Consider the following 19,391-nt stretch of genomic DNA (forward strand, 5'->3'; position numbering starts at 1 on the left):
TTGGCTCTTGGATGGGGAGCCCAGAGGAAGAGTTCCTCTGCTGTTCCTGATCCTCCACTACCTCCCCTGTCCCATCCCCATCAGCCAGAGGCCCCACTGGTCTCTGGGGTCCTTGGGGTTGGGATTGTCCTGCCAGCGGGGAGACCAAACCCTCCTGGGTGTCCACAGCCCCTGCATCTGGCTGTCCTGTACCTTCTTCTGCCTTTTATAATCATGAGCTTGGCTTCAGCATTGTTTGCCCACCAGCTTCAGAGTTATTACTGCTGCTGCTGAGCCTGTTCTTCTCTTCAACTTGTAAACTAGTGGTTTGCATTTCTTCTCCGTGACTGAGGAAAAATATGTGGTTATTGCTGTTTCTGTATGCTGAGAGCTGGACCTTTAAGGGGAAAAAAGCCAACCCTAATATAAATATGCTGAGAGTAGCGGTAAGCCTGTGAGCTGGCAGACTGCCTCCATCGTCTTGGATGAGAGGGAGCAGCCTGTTGGATGCCTTTTCTCCTGGTAGCATGGCTGGGCAACAGGCTGGGGCTCACTGCAGCCTCTTTTGCCTGTTCTCTCTCTTCCCTTTGCTTGATCTGCAGCTCACATGGGTGTAGCACTTTGCCCACTTCTGTCTAACCTGCATGATGGAAAAAAAATTATTGAATCTTCTGAAAAATAACCTGAGAGATCCAAGTTGAGGGTTCTTCTGAGAACTGCTGAGTTATTAATATCCTTTAATTTAACCGTCTCATCTTTATGCATCAGAAATTTTCAGTTTGTGTCAGGGGTTGTGGCTCATGGGAGCAGCCTGGCAGTGTGACTCAGGTCAGGAGGGTGTTTCAACACCCTGCTGCTCTTACCCAGCTCAGGAGGAGAAACTGGAACCCAAGCAGGGACCTGTGTTCACTGCAGAGCACTGGGTGTACCTGGGCCCTCCAAAAGACCTGTGATGCACCCCAGGTCCCCCACTGTGGTTTAGCCACAGGCTGGAAAGGTTGGTCATGTTTTCATTCTCATCCAGCAGGCTGCAAGGTCTGGCCACAGCTTTGGTCTGCGGTTCTGTGATTCCTTGTTTGCCTAAGAGGGCACCAGACAGATCAGATGGGGAATTTGGGAGGTTTGTGCATTGTGTTGTGTTTTGTCCTAATTTCTTGCTGTGCTGGTGGCTGTTCTCTGCCATGTGGTGCTGCAGACCACAGACAGCAGGACTGGGAGCAGCCTGGAGGCTGCCCCAGGCTGTGCCTCTGGGAAGGCAGTGGTTTGGGGACAGGGCAGTGTTCTACCTGCTTGTGAAAGGGATGGTCCTGATTCATGATGGAAGAAGAGCAAATGGAAAATCCTCAAAGGCTGCTTTTGCTCATATTTGGCTGCAACTGGCAGTACTGGGGATAGTTCTTTTTTAATTCTTCTTTTGCTTAATTAAGCAAGAATAGCTTTTGCAGTGGTAAAGGATGAGTTTTAAAAACAAAATTCGTCTCCAACCTGAGGCCAACCATGAACAAATCATCCAGAGAGGAGAGTTTTTCCAGGAGTGGACAGGGGCTTTGTCATAAAAGCATCAATGCCATCCTGGATACCCTCACAACTGCTTCTGTGGGCACTGCAGGGGTCAAGGGGGAGCTGCAAATAAAACAGTGCTCTAAAGCTGACTTGCCTTGACCAAATCAAGGAGGGAGAGAAGAGAAGGTGGATGGGGAAGATGGAGAAGAGTCTGATTTGCAACTCCTCCATCCTCTTGGTGTTTCCCCACCTAATGTGGGTCTTTATGGAGGTGGGTGGCTACACATGCTTTTCCTGTGCCTTTGGGATCTGGGGGACTTGTATCTGTAGGATGCAACTGGTTTAGTTGCTGGATTATTTCTCTTTACCTTGGTTTCCTGGCATTACTGTTCTGCCAGCTCTGTTGCTACCACCTGATGTTGATCTATCAAGCCAGCTGTTCCCACAACATGTTGTGTCAATGAGTGTTGGCATCCTTTGACTGTCCTTGCAGGCCACCAAGGGCACCTTGTCCTCAGACTTTGAATTCCTGCTGTTCCTGCTACCTGTGTGTAATTCACCTCCTCTTCCTCCTGCACCACAGTGGGCAGGTAAAAGCTTTTGCTAAGCTCCCTTTTCAACCCAGGTAACACAGAGTCTTTGCAGGTCATTCCCACTGATAGGTTGGGGTTTTCTTCAGCTGCAGTGACTGGAAGAGCTGGGAAACTGCAGAAATGTTTCATCTGGAGAGATGCCCCTTTGTCACTGAGATCCATGGGCCCTGAGGCCAAGGACAGCAGCAGGATGGGGTTGCTGGGACCGTTTTGTTCAAAATACAGTGTTAGAGAAATTGGAGAAAGAGGCAGAACTTCAGCCAGAACTGTCTGTTTTGAGCACAAAACCTTGGGGCTCCTCTGATGTTTAGGAAGTCCATGGGGAATCCACAGCTGGATGCTGCTTGTGGTTGCTCCATGCCTCATTTTCCCTGTGCTGGAGAAGAACTGCTGGGCTCTCCCTATGGCAGTGAAGGACTGTTAATTTTTCCCTTTAGGTAAATGTTTGCCCTGCCTGTGGGATCTGGAGAAACGGGTCTGTTGGGATAGGAACATGCCTCATTAGCTCTCAATTGAGGGGAGGAGATAACAGGCAGGGATTTTAAAACACCCTTGTTAAGACACTCAGGGGTCATATGAGCCACCCCAAATCCTGAGCCTCCTCCCTTTTCCAAGAGGTCTTGGGATGTTGTGATTTACTGACTGACAGCTGACCCAATAGCCTTATTGCAGTCAGGATGATGGCACGATGCTGGAAAGAGATCAGGCTGCCATGGATGCCTTAAGCCAAGTGAGAAGGGAATTGTCCGTCTGCATTTACACACCCCATCCGAGCGGAGCAGACAATTGCTTTTTGAGGGATTCCAAATCTTGCATGTTAATGTGTGCACAAATGCATGCAAATCCTGTATTAGGGAGCACAGCATGGCCGTGCATGGCCATGGCATTCCTGCTTCTGGCTTTGTCTGGAGAGGGAGCTGCTCCCTGATACAGCCCATTTATTTCCATCCCAGAAGAAACAAGTGAGAAGCAGAGATAAGCACCCGCTGGTGGGTGATAAGGGCTGTTTACCGAGTTCCTTCTTTGTCTGAGAGGAATTTTAACATTTCTGCCACAATTTTAAACTCTGCTTTCATTCCTGCTGTTTCTGGGAGGTGTTGAGCTCTGCCCATTTTCATCTGTGGATGCCAGCCTGGGCAGGCTTTGCCTTGGTGCTGTTTGCTGTATTATGTTCTGCATGCCCACCCACTAACCAGGAAGAGAAGAGCCCTAGCCCTAACTCCTGTGGCCTGGAGCTTCTCCTGCAGGCAGGGATGTGCTGCCCTCAACATCCTGGGGAGTCCCATCCTGCCTGTGCACCCCAAAGCCTGACATGCAGGGAGAGGCAGCTCACCTGGCTGCTTTGCTGGAGCTCCACTCTATTGGCAAGGACCCCCTCTGCCTTGGTGACAGGCTGCCTTCCATCTCTCTTCCCTGACTTTTTAGCTCTGCTTGTGCTTTCCCCAATTGGAGTCTGCTGGTTTTTCACAGCAGGGAGACCTCATCTCTCTTCAGAAAGCTGGGGTCACACTCACAGCTCTCTCCAGAGCCTCTTGCACAGCACTAGTGTTTTCAGCGTGGTTTAGCTTTTTGTTGGTGCCATTGCTGAGATGAAAGGGCTGTGGGAAGCTCCAGAGGTGGCAGAGGCTGTGCTTTGCTAGCAGGGTTGTACAACAAGGGACTGCCTCGTCCCAGAGACCTCGTGGGTCAATTGGCTTCGTGTCAAAGTCTACGTAGGTGGACCGAAGCTGGGAGTGTACTTGTGCATCCCAAGAGGTGCTTCAAAGCCAGGTTCTCTGCTTGGTGTGTTGGGTCGTGTTTGCTTCAGATTCCCCTTGTGTGCCTATTTTCATCTGTAGAGAGAAAAGGGCTGGTGTGGGGTGGTGGATCTATTTACACCTTCCTCCTACACCAGTGTGGGGGTAGGGATATGACTGGGAATGGGTTTAAAGTCTCCTCTGAGGAGAGGATTTACCCACTCTACCAGGAGCACCATGTAAAAGCAGCCAATGCAAAATAAAACCCATCCATCTTGTAACTTCGCTGGCCTTGAGGAGAAGAAATTTTTCAGTCTGTTTCTGAGACGTTGCTGCATTGTACCATGTGAAGTCAATTCAAGGCAGGCTGCTTTCCAGCTAAATCTGACACCAGGAAATGTTCTTTTTCTCCCCATTTGCTTCCCGCCGTCCTGGCCCCTCTACAGGACAGCTCTGTGTGCGCTCCGTGCAGAGCAGCGCTGCCGATGCTCCCCAGCCCGTGCCTCCTGCAGCAGCCTGCCTCCTGCTCGCCTTTCCTCCCTGTCCACAGCTACAGCTGCTTGAAAGCTCCTTTATTCACCCTCCTTGCTGTCAGCCATCCTTGCCTCCTTGTTTCCTCCCCAGTGCTGGTGATGTCTCTGAGTCACCAGGGCAGGTGACAAGCTTGCAGACCTGGGATGGGAGCAAGATGGAAAGGCTCATGAATGAAGACGGGATTTCCAGACGGTGATTGGTGTTAATTTATTCTTGCTAAAAAAAACCCAGCTGCCTGCACTCTTCTCAAGTTGTGCAAGGCTGCACAGGCAGCAGAGGTTGTTGCTGCTGAGGCTTTGGTGGGGCTTGGGCAGAGCCAAGCTAACGGGTTTCCCTTTGAGGAGGTGCCACTCCACGTGGGCTTACCCTTGTCCAGGGTAAGGTGTGTGACACACCGATGTGCTGAGCATCTGCAGGCTGTGCTGCTGCCAGGAGCAGCCAGGCAGGCTGCCAGCCATGGCCCTGCTCCTCTCCAGCACCCACCAGCTCTCCTCTGTGGCAGTGGCACCCGCATTGTCACTGTGGTCACTGCAGGCACAGGCGAGCGCTGACACGTGCGCTGTCTCGCTCCGTGCTGCTCTGCTCTGAGTGTGCCAGGGGAAAATGACTTTTTCAATTTCATCTCACATTTGAAATGTACATTCTGATATTAAATTTTTGCTATGGGGAATTATTTTTAATTCTAGTGAGCTGGAAGATGATAAAATAAAGTTGAGTAAGTGAGACCTATGTGAAGAAGTCATGGAAACCTGATCATAGAAGTAGAAAGACACTCCTAGGACACTGGGTATTGTTCCCATGAAACAACATATCCTAATGTAAAGAAAATTGTAATTAAAGCTGTTAATCATCTGCTCTTAATGAGGGGGGAAAAAGCTGAATATCTCAGAGGAAAGATCTTAAATTTTGTACAGTTTGCCCAGGGACGTGGCAGAAATCCCATGCCTGGAGATGGTCAGATTTTAATGGTGCAGAGTTGTCCTAGCTTGGGGACACTACTGAGTAGACAGGCTACCTGTGCTGTTTTCATCCTTTGCTTTTCTGGCCAGGGAAGCCACTCACTGGCAGTAATTGCTTGCCTGGGATGGGGCAGCAGGGAGGGTGGGGTAAACCAGCTTCCTGACCCCTCCTCAAGCTCCTGGCTGTACCTGGTGTGAGCTGGGGGGGATGGGAGTGATCTCTGGGGTCTAAGGGATCATACATCTCACCTATTCACCCTTTGACACTGTTATTGAAGGTCCTGATTTATCTAATTTATTAAAAGCCGAGATGTCTGATGCTCTCCTGCCATCTCCCATGGGGAGATGGATGGGGATGGGATGGATGGGGAGGGGATGGATCTAGGGTGGGAAGGAGGAAGAAGCCTGTGGGCTGGCTTTTCCCCCATTGTAATGCTCATGCTCTCAGTGGACTCTTGGGTTTGTCCCTCTTTGAAGCACATGATCGATACCCCAAAAGTCAAAATTTGGTTAAGTCTAAGAATAACTAACTCTAGTGCCAAATCTGGGGCTCTATGAATTATTCTTAAAATCTTGTTTCCTATTAAGCTGCTTTTAATCATGTCATGAAATGAGATGAAAACAGCAATGATACCAGCAACTTTACTGAGGCAGAGTACCCCTTCCACACCCTTCCACGGTAGCTGATTAATTAAAATATTCAAATGAAATGGTACCTTGGTTATTTTTTAAGGAAACAGCCAGAGGTGATGCCGAGACTCCCTGACTGGACGCAAACCAGACGCTGGAGTGAGTGGGGGTTGCTGTGTGGTTTAGATCTGATGAAAGGCAGGAAATGGGAAAATCTGGCAAATCTCCCTGGCTTGACTTAACGGAGCCTCTTGACTTTTGCTAGAGTGCGTTTTTTGTGCTGTAATGGCCAAATGGAAATTTAGACTTGAAGCTGGATCTGAGCACTGCTATGCTTAGCTGGCTTGTACACAGCAGTGGAAGAGAGGGAAAGGTGTTTAAAAATTCCAGCCCCCTGGTTTAACTATTGCTTTCCTCTGAATTTCTTTGCTTTACCAGAGACCAGAGAAACCTGCGGTGGCAACTGTAAATTTTCCCTTGATTTCGTGTGGTACCTTATTATTTCTGAGATGTCTCCCTTCTGCTACCCCAGTGAAACCTTATCTCGTTCCTCAGAAGTCAGTGGTGCCTCATTAGTGCAAATTAATTCAGAATCCTGTGTGGTTGTTCTAAAATAGATACCATTGACCCAGCCTGTGGAAAAGCATTGAGTTTTCAGAAATAGAAGCCAATTTATCAGCATTCCCTTTAACCTCTTCTTCTTTGTCAGGGGATGTTTTCAGCCAAGTTTGTTCTTTACTGTTACCATGGTGAAGGAGTGCCATGATTAGAGGGTGGACACCTGTCCTGTGAGGAAAGGCTGAGACCATTGGGATTGTTCAGCCTGGAGGAGAGAAGGCTCTGTGGTGACCTTATCAGCCTTGAAGGAGCCTCCAGCATTGCTGGAGAGGGATTTTCACAAGGGCATATAGTGATAGGACATAGGGAAATGGATTTAAACTGAAACAGAGTAAGTTTAGATTGGGTATTACGAAGGCTTCTGTACTGTGAGTGGGGTGAGGCCCTGGCACGGATTGCCCAGAGAACCTGCAGATATCTTGAAGTGTTCAAGGCCAGGCTGGATGGAGCTCTGAGCAGCCTGGTCTAGTTGAAGGTGTCCCTGCCCATGCAGGGGATGTTGGAACTGAATAACCTTTAAGGTTCCTTTCAACCCAAACCATTCTATCAGTCTGTTCTGTCCTTGCAGCCCTGCAGATAAAAGTTCAGGTTCAAGCCTGTGAAGAAAATCTGTCGCAGACCACAGGCTGCAGGAACAGCCTCTTTAAAGAAGTGTTAAGAACAGCAGATATTTGCAGTGAATTAAGCTAATGGCTGTTGAATTATTACAACCTGTGGGCTGTTCTTTCAGTTCTTGTGCTTTTCTGCCCATGCTGCTGAGCTGTGGATGTGCCACCAAGCTGGGTGGTTAAGAATCCATTGCAGTGTGACTGTGGGTTTTGTAGCCTCCCTTAATTTAATTTAGCTTATATGTTCAGACTATAATCAATTTTTATGCTACTTTAATAAGCAAATTTATGCTATCAGCATGCTAAAGAGGCTTGTCATTCACAGCTTCCCAGTCAATCCACCATTTCCCATTTTAGCAAAGTGCTCAGTTGTCCTAAATTCTGTAATGACTGCAATTCTGGGTAGCAAGTCAGCCCCCACCAGGCATGGTCTGTGCCTTTGCTGACCCCTGGAAATACTCTTTGTGGTGCAGTAAAGGGACAAGCAATTGCATATCCCCAAACTTGGGGCAGTCTGGCTCAGATGGATTGCCAAGTGTTGTTACAGCAAATATGGACTTTCATTTCCTCCTCATAAGAGAGACAAATCCTGTGTTGGAAAGTGCCTGAGCATAAGAAAGGGTTGAGGTTAGGCTCTGCAGGCCAGTGATTGGCAAGAATCACTTTCTTATTTAAAGCACTACTCACTGGGGCATCTCTTTTTCTCTCTCCTCACCTTGCAGGAAGATTTGCCTTCACTGTAAGTGCTCCCAGGAAGAGCACATTGTAACAGTTATGCCTCTGGAGATGGAGAAGACAGTCACGAAGCTCATGTTTGACTTCCAGAGGAATTCAACTTCTGACGACGACTCAGGCTGTGCTTTGGAAGAGTATGCATGGGTCCCCCCTGGCCTGAAGCCTGAACAGGTAATGATGACACCACCAGCTACCAGAAAATAATTGGTTTTATGTGTTCTTTGAACATAATTTACCTGATTGTCCTTCTAGGGATGTGAGCACTTGTTGTGTGTGGTTGTTTCTGGGTGCACTAAAGAGACTTGCTGGTCTGAATGCTCAGATGGAACAAAACAGACACGTGGTCCTTGTGGGACCTGTGGTTTTCTGTGTCTGTGGATGTAATTTGTAATTGAGAGGGGGGAAACAAAATGCCTCCAGGATGGGATTTCTTGTGGTTGTGCAAGGGAAAAGACGTATCTAGTGTTTCACTGGGAAAAAAGCGATGGGACTCCTGTGTTTCCCAGGGGCTCAGTGCTTTTGTTCTGCCCTCCTGGACTGCTCCTCTCTGTGGTAAGTCCAGGGCAGACAGTCAAAGCTGGTAGATAACTCAGAAAAATGGGCCAAAAGCTTTGTGGTTTGGGTTTTCCAAGCGTGATGTTTATGCCTTACTGGAAGGAATAGCTTAAATAAAGCTCTCAAGTCTCTTGGTGCAGGATTGAGTGGGTTGGATTGGACCTCAGTTTGCTGTGTGGAGCACACATTGATTCTGCTCCTTCCAGTTTACATGATTCCTTGAATTTTTATGCTGGTCTTTTATATGTTCAACTCAGAATTTCATTTGCAGTGGAGATAGCAAAATGAGCTTAGCCTTGATAATTGCAGTATGATATGATATGGCAATAATTTTAAACTGTATAAAGAGGCTGGAAGGGGGTGGAAAGCTTTCATTCTTACTGCCATAGCTGCTGTCCTTAAGTACTGTGTTTTCCTGTGCTTTTATTCAGACAGGCTTAGGAATTTCCTGAAATATTTTGGCACCACCCGTAGGCTGTAAATATTATCTGTCTGATTAGAGAAAATCCAGTTGTTTGGTGGCTTGTTTCTTTTTTTTTTTCTTTCACTTGTCTTTATAAGCCTTGCTCAGTGCTCACTTGAAACTCCACAGCACCATGTGTTTCATTTGGTGCCATCCAACCGTGCAAATCAGGCAGCAGCCTTGTTTTCTGTCACCTTCCTTATGTCAGAGGCTCTCTTTTTGCCTCACAGGAGGTACAGGATATGGTGTGTGGAGAAATGCAGATGGTTCTGAAGTAGATCTGCTGGTCCTTCATGCTGTGGCAACATTAACTGGTTGGGTTTGGGGGGTCCCTCCTGGTTGGGGGACCATACCCAAGCTGGTGCCACCTGCTCTCGTTGCTGGTTTCTGACCAGGCGTGGCAGCAGCTTCTGGAGCACAAGCTGAGCCGAGTCCCTGTAGCTTTGGGTGGAAATACAGGTATTTAGTGACAGGTGGACATGGTCTCTAATGAGTACATCATGGTGTGGGCAGTGATTGAAACCCACTTTCAGCGTGGTGGTGACATATTCCAGGAGACCTGTGTGCTTCCTTGATCCCTTAGGTGCTCTTCAAGTGTGGCATCAGGGAGTTTGGGATGCTCAAGAGGAAACACAAGTCCATTAGCTCTACCAGTAGCTACTGGCATCTCATGCATTACTCAGGTTAAGGTATTTTTAGGTTCTTCCAGCATCTATTTCTTGCAGAGGTCGTGGTGCTCCTCAGCCTGAACACTTGTTTTCTCAGAACACTCCTCAGCCTGATTGCTGGGCCTTTCAGCAAATCTGCCACTTCAGACCTGTCTCTAATCACCATGGAGATGAAGAGCAGCCATAAACAGAGCTCTGAAATCCGTCTAGTAGAGCTCATCCCCCAGCCCTTTCATGACTTTTCACATGTTAGATGAGCCACTGAGATGGCAAAAGTGAGGTGTGACTGAATTTCCTGCAATCACAGAATGGTTGTCCCGTGGCTGGGGTGCCCCACAGTGCAGGAGGGGCCTTTTACCTCCCATGGGGATGGGAGATGTCTCTGCAGCAGCTCACAGGGGATGTGTAAGTCTGCAGACAGATGTGTGGCTTTTTGGTCAATAAGTCAGGTGTGTGCACATGATGTGGAGCCTCTGCAAGGCTGGTGCCTGCCATGGAGCAGCTGGTGGGCTCTGCTCTGGCTGAGGGCACTGCTGTCAGGCTGCACTGAAAATACAGATTAACAGGCAGAGAATTTTTCTCTGCCTCCTGCCGTTTCACTTTTGTATTTTTTTGGATGTAAAACAGATTAAATGAAACAACTTTTTCCGCAATATTCTACTTTATTAAAATCTCTGTGCAGTATATGAACTGGGGAGGTAAGTGTTCCCCTGAAAGACTAATGCAGTTCTCTTATTTTATTTGGACGACAGCCTTCCTACCTTGCTATTCTTGGGAGACAGCGCTCACGTCTCACTCAACACAGCAATTTACAGGATTTCAGTGGGGAGGAGTTGGCCTGCAAACATGACATCGTTTTTTGGCAATGTCCACAGGTCATTTCAGTATTTGAAGAGTCCCTTCAATCCAGAGCTTAAATTACTAGAGGGGAATCAACTCAAACCTATGAGGTCTCACAGTACTCATGGACACTCAGGCATCAGCTGGTTTGTGGTACCTGTCACTAGTGAAAATCATGTTGCTTACTCAATGCCCAGTACTGAAGACAAAAAGAGCATCGGTCCAGTGTTCACATGTACTGATCCAAACATTGTAATGAGCAGTGGAGCTGGAAGTTATCTCTTATATTATAGCTCATCAGTGTCTAAGATTAAAAAGAGCTTTACTGAAAAGCCGTAAGTGCAATATATTTCTAAGTATGTTTATTACACAGGGATTAGGACAGTAATTTAAAAATTGACAGCACCCCTGCATAAGGTATGATAAAATTTCTTCTGCTGTATGACATGTCTGCTGAAGAAAGAGGGATATAAACTGGTAGGACACTGGAAATGTTATTTCATTGAGGAGCCTACAAGAGCTCAAGAGCTCAGTTTGTCCAGCCTAGCAAATTGTTCATTAGGATTGTTCTTCCCCCTTGTTCATTAGAGAGGAGGAGCAGTTATCCAAGCTCCAACTTCAGCCCAAGAACGTAGACATAAACTGTCTCCAGATGCATTCAGGCAGGAAATTGGAAGAGGTTTGAAAGCATCAGAGGTGTAAGGCTCAGTGACAACCTGTCAGCCAGGAGAGCGACAGGTAAAAACCTATAAATCACAATGTGATAAGGAAATAGGGTTTCTTGTAGTGGCAATCAGCTACACAGGATGGCCAGGAGCCTTCTGTGGGGTCTAATCCCACTTGGATTGGAATTCAATGAGAAGTTGACTTATGGCAGAAGAGGGACCTCTCTTCTGGAAGATAGGGATGCAAATGGGAGTGGCAGAGATGGCTGTATAGAAGCAGGGGACGTGGGCTTTGTGAAATGCTCTTTTTTTTCTGCCTACAGTTCAATGGTTGGATAAAGAAATAAGTGTCAAAGTCTTGAAATGGGCAAACACCTTTAGAAGTGTGTCCTCAGCAAAGCAAAATCCCAGACTGAGCCTGGCTGCAGACACAGAGGAAGACATCTTTGGGAGCCAGTTTGTCTGCTGGGGCTGGCAGTCTGACAGCTGATCCTCCTTGCACTGACATAAGTTTGAGGGCAGATGCTTGAAAATAAGTCCTTTTGTGATGTGTTTTCACATTTTTAGGCCAGGCATGTGTAAATACATGTGAATATGCAGCCTTGCATTCCTTGGGCCTGTGGTTTGGAGAAATCCAAAGGGGTTATAACATGCCACTTTGAATTTCTGAATACAAGGGATTTTTTAGGATTTCTGTCTTTATTGTGTCTCAGTATTAGGAGCAGCTGGTAATGGGCAGAAATTTCCAATTAAACAAAAGATGGGGCTCTACTTCAGCCTCAGTGTGGCTTTTTGCATGGCTCTGGCATGCCAACATCTGAGAACCTTACATGTGCTGTAAGAACTTAATTCCCTCTTGTTGTCAACACAGTTGCTCTGGTTGAGTCCCTTAAAAAGTTATGAAAATCTCATCTGAGCTAAAATTAGCAGCGTGAGGTTCAAGGGACCATTTTTCTCTAAGACAGCCGTTAGAGCTTGGACCTCAAGAGCTTTGCAGTGGTGTGAAACTTGTAGCTGTCACAGGGAATTTATTCAGGGGCTAACATACATGTTAATCCCTCTTCTGGATATTTTGCAGGACCTGTTGCAAGGGCTTGAGTTATAAAACCTCCAAGTTTCATCAGTTGCTGTTGAGGTCACAGAGTGAGGAAAGGAGAATGGAGATGAAGCTACACTGAGCATGCATTTACACCTTACATAAAGATTTGCACCATTCTGGTGAGGCAGAAAGTACAATATCTGGGCCAGGCATCTCTGGGGGATGTGTGTCTCACTTGTGCCTGTGTGGCACGGTCATGGGTGTACCACCTTTTTCTTTCTTGAGCCTTCTGAATTCAGCAAACTGTTTCACTCCTCAAGAGACTGAAGTTTTGCATGAGGCAAGGAAGGAGTAAAACAGACCAAAGAGTGTGCCCCAAACCTGTGTGGTGGTGGGGAGCAGACAAGCTAATTTACAGCCTGTAGAGGAAGGGCAGAAGGGCCATGAAGAGCTCTTCCTTCTGGTAGATGCTGATCCTGAGAGCAGCAGTGGATGGAAAGCTGAGGGCTCTGAGGAGCTGCTACTCGTGTACCCTGCTCCCAAGAGCTGCAGCTGCCTCTCATTTTGCCCCCTTACACACGTGCACGCTGGAGTATTTTACCCAAAAGCTGCCTTTCAGCACGTTTTGAAAAGCTCTCCAGTTTCACTTTGAGGTAGCCGTAAGTCCATCACCTCCCCAGTGAACTCTCTGGGTATCTAAATAGCCCGGCAGTTAGCGGCTCTTATTTCAAGGCTGGAGCTGTCTAAATCCAGCCTCCAGGCATCGGACTGTGCCGAATGCTTCCCAGCTGCTGCATGCAGCAGCAGTCCCGCACACGGAACGCTTTTTCTTCCTGATGCCAGTGCTGCGGGACTTGGGGGCAGCTGGAGTGGGCAGGAGGTCCTGGAGCTGTCCCTGCCCTGGAACAGAGCGGATGGAGAAGTGTGAGCACATCCCATGCTACAAAAGAGCCCCTGGCAGAACCACACATCTGGGCTTCTGCTCCATTTCTGTATCCTGGGGTGTTGTCCTCATCCTGGTGAGCCAATGGAAGATGTAAAAATTGCTTAATCATTGAACTATCTTATTATCAGGGAGGGAATCAGCTACTTTTGGTGGGTAACAGAGACCAAACCACTCACCTGACATGGTTTGCTCGATTCTGAAATTTGAAGAAGATATGTGCAGGTCAGCAGAGGTGAAAGGAAGGGAGTGGAAAAGGAAACTGAAAAACCCTGAACTACCCAACAGAAACTTCTCCTGGAGCTTTATTCCAGTGTGCAATTACAGCTTTTGTGTATTGCAGTGTTATGTTATGCTGGTGGGCTACCCCATGCCTTAGAAATCCAAGAGCATGTTATGTGGGATACCTAGGGGAATGATCAGTGATGATCAATGCAGCAGATGATCATTATCATTCCTGGTGCTCCAGGGGACCTTGAGCCCTGCCTGGACTTCACAGCATAGACTGCTCTCGATGCTGTTGAAAGCACTGATCTGCCTCTTTTTAATCCAAATTCAATTTCTGCTGAAAGAAAGAAAAATCATGTCATAGGCTTTCACAAGTCTAAAACGTGTGGACATAGAGCCTTCATTCAAGCGCTGCTCTTTGATGCCAGCAGGAAGCGGCGCTTCCGCGGGATCCCTTACAGAGCCCGAGCTGCTCCAAAGGCTTGGCAGGGATGGATGGCGCTCTCCTCCGGGGAGCAGCAGCCCCAGACGCCTCAGCTGCCGTTAGCCGTGGGAGAGGAGCGTGCGGAAAGCCGCAGAGCGTGCCAGAACAAATAGCACTTAGAAAAATGATTTTTCCTTTGTTCCCTGCCTTTGTCCCTCTGAGTTAGGAGCGGGTTTCCAAGAGCAAAGGCAGCGTTGCGGGATGCCGGACTGCCCGGCGCCGGGATTTCATCTGCGTCCCGCTGCTGGGTGCCGGCACGTGGGCGCTCCCAGATCTGGGGGTGAGGCTGGCTGCTCCCAGCTGGGGCTTTGGGCTCTTGGGGAGCACTCTGGATCCCCCCAGGGTGCATGCCTGCCTGCACCCCATGCTTGGCAGAGCCAGCTAGCAGCTCCCACTCTTCATTTCAGAGCATCTGGCCCCGCTGTAAGGATTGTTTTGCTTCAAAAACTAAATCAGTGCTTTGTATCCTAATGGCCTTGGAAAAGGAGGACATGCCAGACTCGGGCCAAAGCACACTGAACCCGTTTTCCAGGCTCACACGTGCTGTCATCTGTGGAGCTTTTGTGTGAGTCAACGTGTACAAGTACTTGCAATGTTTCACAGACATATTGGGAAAGTTATTTGCATGTGGTTTGTTTGGGATTTTTTCCTCCCTTGTTTTTCCAAGGGAGGCTGGCAGGAATGAGAAACATACAAAAGCATCAGGTTTGTTTCTCCGTCAGTTTTAAGTGCTCAGTGTAAAGGATCATTAAAGCCTGACGTGTGCTGCTCAGCAGCTGGCACCGGGGAGGAGCAGGCAAGCCACAGGAGCAGCCCTGCTCGCCTGGGCCAGCACAGGCTTGTCAGAGCCACTGGCCGCCTTCTTCCCTCCACAGCCAAATCCCGTGGGAGTTTGCACGCAGCAGCGAGCCAGGAGCAGGGGCCACAGCTGAGCACACACACACATCAATGTGCTCCCTGTGCTGCCATAGGACATCTCTGGGTGTCATGGGATGGGCTGCCAGGGCTCTGGTACCCTGGCAAGTTCCCAGGGGAAATGATGCTGTTCTGGGCATGGGGGGGGACATTGGGGAATGCTGGTGTGTCTGTATTTTGAACAGACTCCACTGTGTGTGATGATTTGCTGCACTGTGCCTGAGTGGTGGCTGAGTCACCAAGGGCCCCTTTTTGGGGACATCTGTGTTCAGGCACCCTCCTGCACACAGAGCAGCACGTCCTGCCCTCACAGGGCTCTTTGCAAAGCCTTGCAGTTGGTTTTGCAGTTGGTTTGGTTTGGTTTCATGGGGCCAGGTGGGATTGCCCAGCTGGCTGTGCTGGAGCTGTGAGGGCTGAGCAAGTCAGCACCCGTGCCAGGACACCGTGTGCTCCTTTGTAGTCCATCCCAGCCATAGAGTCATCCCAAACAGCCCGGTTTGGTGGGTGCTTTAGGAAGGGCTGTTGTGCTCAGGGTGAGTACAACCAAATGCTGCTTCCCAACAGCAATTTGTGGCATAAGAAATATGATATTTCCCCTCCACCTCCTTTAATTCATTGATCAAAGAGATCTTTCATCAATAGCTTGAATTTACAGGATGTTTGCAAACTTTTCCTTCTAGGAGGTGTAAGGCTTTGCTCACAGATACACTCGTGTGGGTTTTGTCTTTGGTCACCCTGGGACAAGCTGCAGTCCTGCCTTTATTTGGCAGGGCTAGGGTAGGTTTGTAAACTGTCAAAGTTAAACTGGAAACATACCCCAAACCTAAGAAGACCACAAAACACAAAGGCATTTGTAAACTAATGTAATTACTTTCCTCAGTGCCTTTGAATAAAGTTGGCTCCAGTTTAAAGGCTTTTTCCTACCCTGTTTTTACATTATGTTCTTTCCTTTCTCCTGGTTTATTTCTTTTTTAATTTCTACCTCCCCTCTTCCCCTCCTCCCTTTTAGCAGCTGTTAATTTCAAAAATGTATATCAATTTTTGTTAGCAAAACTTGGTGTTTGGACATTTTCCTTTTGAAGGTGAGAGTAACACCTTGGGAATCTGCTGTGCCATGTTCTGGTAGCACAGAGCCTGTCCAAGTGGGACCTCCCTGGGCAGGATGGAACTTGCCCAACCTCCCAGTATCCCATGGCACCTGGCTGTCCCCATGCCCAGTGCACTGGCCAGACCATCCCCATGGCATCTGTGACCTTGTGATGTTGTCTGAAGCCTTATTTTAACTCAGCGTGATGTTACCCAGTCTGCTTTGGGATTTCTGTCATCCAGATGTGAGCAGAAGTCAGAGTGAAGTGGGACAAGTGGGGAAACTGAGGATGAAATCTAGTCCTGGTTTAAAAAACCTGTTTTTCACACAAGTTTAACTCCTGTGTGTTAATGATGCTTGTTGGGATAATCACGGGCAGAGCAGATCTGTTGCAAGGGGAAATAGGAGGATGCAGAGCTGCTGTGTTGTGCAGCAGAAGTATTTAATAATAAAACAGTTACAGATACTGCAGGGTTTAAAGAGGAAATGTTATCTCTCCAGGGTCATTGCCCCCACTGTTATCCTTATCTGGGTGCAACTCCTGTTGCAGAGCCTGTAAGGGCACTGGAGCCATCCTCAGGCACATTGAGGGTCTGGCCCTGGCCCTGCAGGGCTCACCAGCGACGAGCCTTGTGTGTGCTGCAGCACAGAGCTGGGTGGAGGAGGAGTTACTTTAGCATAAAACAGTGACCTTTTGTACAAAAGCAAAGTGCAGACTGAGCAGTTTTAGTTTTCCAGCAAGCTAACACTTTCTGCAGATTGATCTAAGAATCCCCTTTTCCTTCTTTATTTTTGAGCATCTCACAGACCTGTGCCAGCCCAGCTGCCAGCTGCTCCCAGGCCACATCAGAAATGCTGTTGGCAGCCAACTGGGCACTGGCAGCCTGGGACCCTGTCCCTCCCAGGCTTTGGTCCCCCATCCAAGCTGGGTTCATGCCATGGGAATGGGTGATGGGTGAGAGAGTGTTTTATGCACAGGCCTGACCTAATGTCAGCTTGGGTAAGGGCTGTTCTGCTCTTCATCTGCCCTCTGGATGGATCTCTTGAGATAGAAGTGAAAGGATCTGTGCATCCCTCTGATTCAGGTTTTTCCCCAGAAAATGATGGTGGCTGGAGGAAGCCATTGGAGGTATAAGGATTTCCTCCTCATGAGATGTTCCACAGGCACTGGACGAGGATTGGCAGCTGCCTCTGCTCCATCCTCTCCATGAGCACTCCTGTAGAAGGTCCTCTTGGCAGATGCAGATCCAAAGCAAACCTTTTCAGGTTATTTCAGGCAACAGAACACAGGTTGGAGCCTGTTGTATTTATTTTGCTTTGCTTCTCAAACCAAATTGCCCATCCCTGCCAAGCTATGTTGCTGGTGTGATGGGAACCAGTTCCTGCAGCCCTGCTGAGACTTAATGGAAAACTTCCCAGCGGAAGCAGGAGCAGAGCTGGGCACGTACGTCCTGCTGGATTGTGCTCCAGGAAAGCAGCACCCTGGCAGCTGAGGGAAGAGCTCCCATCCTTGGTTTTTGCCCAGGGTGAGCGTCTTGGGTCTCGTTGCTTTAATAATTTGGCGGCTCTTCAAAAAAAAAGTAATTTATGGTCTCCATCAACTTGAAGGACTCGGTGGGCAAAAAAACTTCATTGCAAGAAATCAAAACACAAGCTAACCAATGTGAGCACAGGGCACAGTGAGCAACCTCTCTGCACGTGGGGAATTTGGCAGCAGAAGGCAGCAGGAGTGTGTGCTGGCCGGGCACGCACAGAGTGGCCATTTGGAAGCCTGGCAGCCCAGGAAAGGGTCTGGTGTGGCAGCTGGGGCATTGCTGGGAGATTTTCAACTGCAAACTCTGCTACAGACTTGCTGTGTGAACGTGGGAGCTCATTTAAGATCGTGATGCTGCAGTTTTTTGCAATGTGTGTATTTGCTACCTAGTGTAGCATAAGAATTTTAGTGTTTTTTTATGTGCTTTGATGTCCCTGGATGAAGGATGCTCTATAAATGCAAAGTAAGTATTCTAATGTATGTAGTTTGTTTTCTTTTTAACATAACAAAATACTTTGCAGCCATTCTTTCTTTGACAGTTTCCATAGCTGGTGGGTTTGTTTCTGCTGTGCCTTAGCAAAACAAATTTAGGGTTTTGCAGTGGCGTATGCTCAGCATGTTCCTTGGCTTTGTGACATGAGCAGTTCCCTTGTCATCAGCACTGCAGACCTGCATGTGGAAATCTGCTAAATTCTCCCTTTCTGTAAAATCTGATGATGGAGAAAGGTGGATGGTGACAACGGTTTGGGAGGAATCATAAATTGAGAAAACCACTGGAGCAGCTCTTGCTCACAGGGTAGTTCTGAATGAGAGCAGGGAGTGAGATGAATGCAGAGCAATTATTCCTGAATAAAGCTAGGACAGTTATTCTGGAATAAAAGAGTATTTCTTCCTGTAGAAGATAACTGCATGTGAGCCACCCCCATCAGCCTGTGAGTCCATGGGTGAGCTCAGCCAGCCCTGTGTGACCAGCCCATCCCCTCCTCCCTGTGACCCACAGCAGCTTGTCGTCTGCAGATGTTGTGGGGCTGTGCAGGCACAGAGGGCTTCTCTGGAGACAGCTGGCCCAGGTGGTGCTTTCTAGGCCAAAGTCCAAAGCATACAGCCAGGGAAAAAGCTGGTCAGAAACCACTGCAAAGGAAGTATTATTTGGGAAAAGCCCTGTGAAAGCTGCAGGCAGCACAGCCACTCCAAAATGAGTTGTTGATAGCTGAGGGAGCATCTCGGGACTAATCCACCATGACAAAGGCAGAAAGCTGTGTGCACTGGGACAACAGCTTGCATCTCTCTAGCCAAGAGCAGATTTAAGGAAGCCAGCCAGCCCTCTGCTTCTGCCCAAGCATCTGGAGTCATCTGGGGGTGCAGCAAGTCCCAGTTCCAGCTGAGCTTTCCCTTACCTTTACCTTCTCCTGGTTCTTCCCAAGCTGTTCAGCATCACCGTGGCCATTTGGGAGCGGATCCTCAGCCAGAAAGTCCCCTCCCGGTGCTGGCCCGGCCCCTGAGTGCACATCCCAGGTGTGGCAGTCGGAGGAGAGATGCTGGGGTTCAGGGTGTGCTTCCTCTCCGGGCTGCACTGCGCTCCCAGCGTCGGGCACGCTGTTCCTCTGCCTTTTTAATAGCTGATTTTAATTACACGCTCTGAGACGAAAGAGAAAAACTAAGCCTTCCAACAGATTTTATCTGCTGTTTATTTCCACAAATTGCTGCAGAAAAAAGCCCGGAGGGGTTTGATGGAGGTGGAGGCTGAGATAGCCGGCAACACGGAGACTGCTGGGGCGCAGCCTTTTTAACCTCCCTGCCGAGGCAGGTGCCGACACATCCCCGCAGCCGGCACAATGCTCACGCTATGGAGGCTGACAGAGCAAACGGTAACGTGCCCACCTCGCCGGGGCTGCCACCCCTCTGCCTTGGAGGACAAAAGAAAACAAACCTGAAGCAGCTCCTGGCTGTGTTTCTCTGCTCAGAATCTTCGGGAAGACCCAGCGCTTGCTGCCTCAGGGGGTGGCTGCTGGCCGGGCACAGGGGCGCGGGCTCGGCCAGGGAACCCCACTGCAGTCCCCTCTCTTGCTCCGTAG

General features: G+C 48.6%; 1 protein-coding gene and 1 long non-coding RNA gene across 4 annotated transcripts in view; one reads left to right on the top strand and one right to left on the bottom strand.

The window, feature by feature from the left end:
- Positions 1-19,391, top strand: part of PRICKLE2 (prickle planar cell polarity protein 2) — a 99,863-nt gene that overhangs the window by 60,750 nt on the left and 19,722 nt on the right. For all 3 annotated transcript variants that reach the window (XM_033071279.1, XM_033071281.1, XM_033071280.2), the window contains one exon: positions 7,883-8,066. In XM_033071279.1, the coding sequence (XP_032927170.1) occupies positions 7,883-8,066 (184 nt within the window). The remainder of the gene's footprint in view (positions 1-7,882; positions 8,067-19,391) is intronic.
- On the bottom strand, positions 17,074-19,385 carry LOC117002323. The gene is made up of 2 exons (XR_004419265.1): positions 19,247-19,385; positions 17,074-18,954 (listed from the first exon to the last, which is right to left on the bottom strand). It is a non-coding gene; the product is annotated as an uncharacterized LOC117002323 (long non-coding RNA).

This window comes from Catharus ustulatus, chromosome 13, assembly GCF_009819885.2.
Source record: "Catharus ustulatus isolate bCatUst1 chromosome 13, bCatUst1.pri.v2, whole genome shotgun sequence".
Classification (NCBI taxonomy): Eukaryota; Metazoa; Chordata; class Aves; order Passeriformes; family Turdidae; genus Catharus; species Catharus ustulatus.